Source organism: Monoraphidium neglectum, assembly GCF_000611645.1.
Source record: "Monoraphidium neglectum strain SAG 48.87 unplaced genomic scaffold scaffold04050, whole genome shotgun sequence".
Taxonomy (NCBI): Eukaryota; Viridiplantae; Chlorophyta; class Chlorophyceae; order Sphaeropleales; family Selenastraceae; genus Monoraphidium; species Monoraphidium neglectum.
In genome coordinates, this window is record NW_014009579.1 from 1 (window position 1) to 1,280 (window position 1,280).

Here is a 1,280-nt window from a genome sequence, read left to right on the forward strand (position 1 = left end):
GCTGGGTGGGGGCGTGAGCGGCTTGGGAGCGGGGGCGGCTGCGGGTCACTCTGGCGTTCCTGGGGGCGCGCAAGGGGGTGCAATCCATCTCTTCGTGTGGCTGAGAGCTGTGAAGGCTCGACCCTCAACGGAACCCATATCACAGAAGCCGGTGCCACGCAGGCGCTCAAGCGCACGTGCACACACACACACACACATACACAAACACACACATACACACACACATACACACACACACACTCGCACACGCGCGCGCATGCATGCACATACACGCGCATGCGCGTGCCCGTGCGCACCTTGTCCACGACCGCCAGCAGTGACGTGAGGCTCCTGGTGGTGTGGTTGAGGATCCTCTGGCTGTAGAAATCGGGCAGCAGCCGGATGCAGGGCAGGGCGTCCACCTCAGCGCGTCCGGGGCCCTGGGCGCGCGTCAGCACGGGCGGCAGGGGCCAAGCAAGAGAGGGGGAACAGGTGACCAGACGGTTGCCACGGCTGCAGTTGTACAGTGGAATGCAGCTGGGCGGTGCGATCTGCACGTTTGGCGCTGTAGAGGGCCGCCTGCTGCGCTCTGCCTCGGGTCGCGGATGCGAAAAGACACGCAACGGGGGGCCTATGCGTCTGAAAACAGCAATCGCAGCACGTGCTGCTGCTGCCGCCGCTGGCGAAATTCTTCTACTTGACCGCCTGGAAAGCTTCTGTGCTGCAGCCGGCGCGCCGCGCAGCTCGGCACAGCACAGGGCCGCCCCGCACCTGCAGCCCGGCGTCGCCCAGCGTGCTGAGCGCCTCCAGCCAGGCCTTGACGCAGCACAGCAGCAGCACGATCATGTCCGCCACGCCCTGCGCCAGCGCCTGCGCGGCCGCCGCGTCCGCGGCGCTGATGCGGGCGAGCAGGTCCGCGTCGCGCTTGTCTTGCAGGACGTGCTTCAGCTGCGGCCGAGGGCGGCGGCGAGGGCGACGGTCAGTGCGGCTGTTGGTGCGGGGTTTCAGAGGCGGCTGGCTGGCGTCCCTCGACTCGCGTGTCGGCCCCTCCCTTGTCCCGCTCCCACTATCTCAGGCCGCACGCTGTTCCCGCCCTGGACTTTTGCAATCTTGCAACAGCCAAGGAGCCGCACCTCCTGGACCATGTCGGCCGCACAGGTGGCGCCCGGGAACACAATGTGGCAGAAGACCAGCCGCATGCGCACGTCCACGGTCAGCGCCTGCGGGGTGGATTGGCGGGTGGGGGTTTGGGGTGGGTGAAGGACAGCACAGGGGAGGGGGGCCGGCAGTTCGCTGTACAC

General features: G+C 67.3%; 1 protein-coding gene across 1 annotated transcript in view; it reads right to left on the reverse strand.

The window, feature by feature from the left end:
- Window positions 1-672: 672 nt before the first annotated feature.
- The window catches only part of MNEG_13787 (hypothetical protein), a gene marked incomplete at both ends in the record, with an annotated part of 3,215 nt that continues 2,607 nt past the window's right edge, over window positions 673-1,280 (reverse strand). The window contains 2 exons of the mRNA XM_014037741.1: window positions 673-927; window positions 1,113-1,199. Coding sequence (XP_013893195.1) covers window positions 673-927; window positions 1,113-1,199 — 342 coding nt within the window. The remainder of the gene's footprint in view (window positions 928-1,112; window positions 1,200-1,280) is intronic.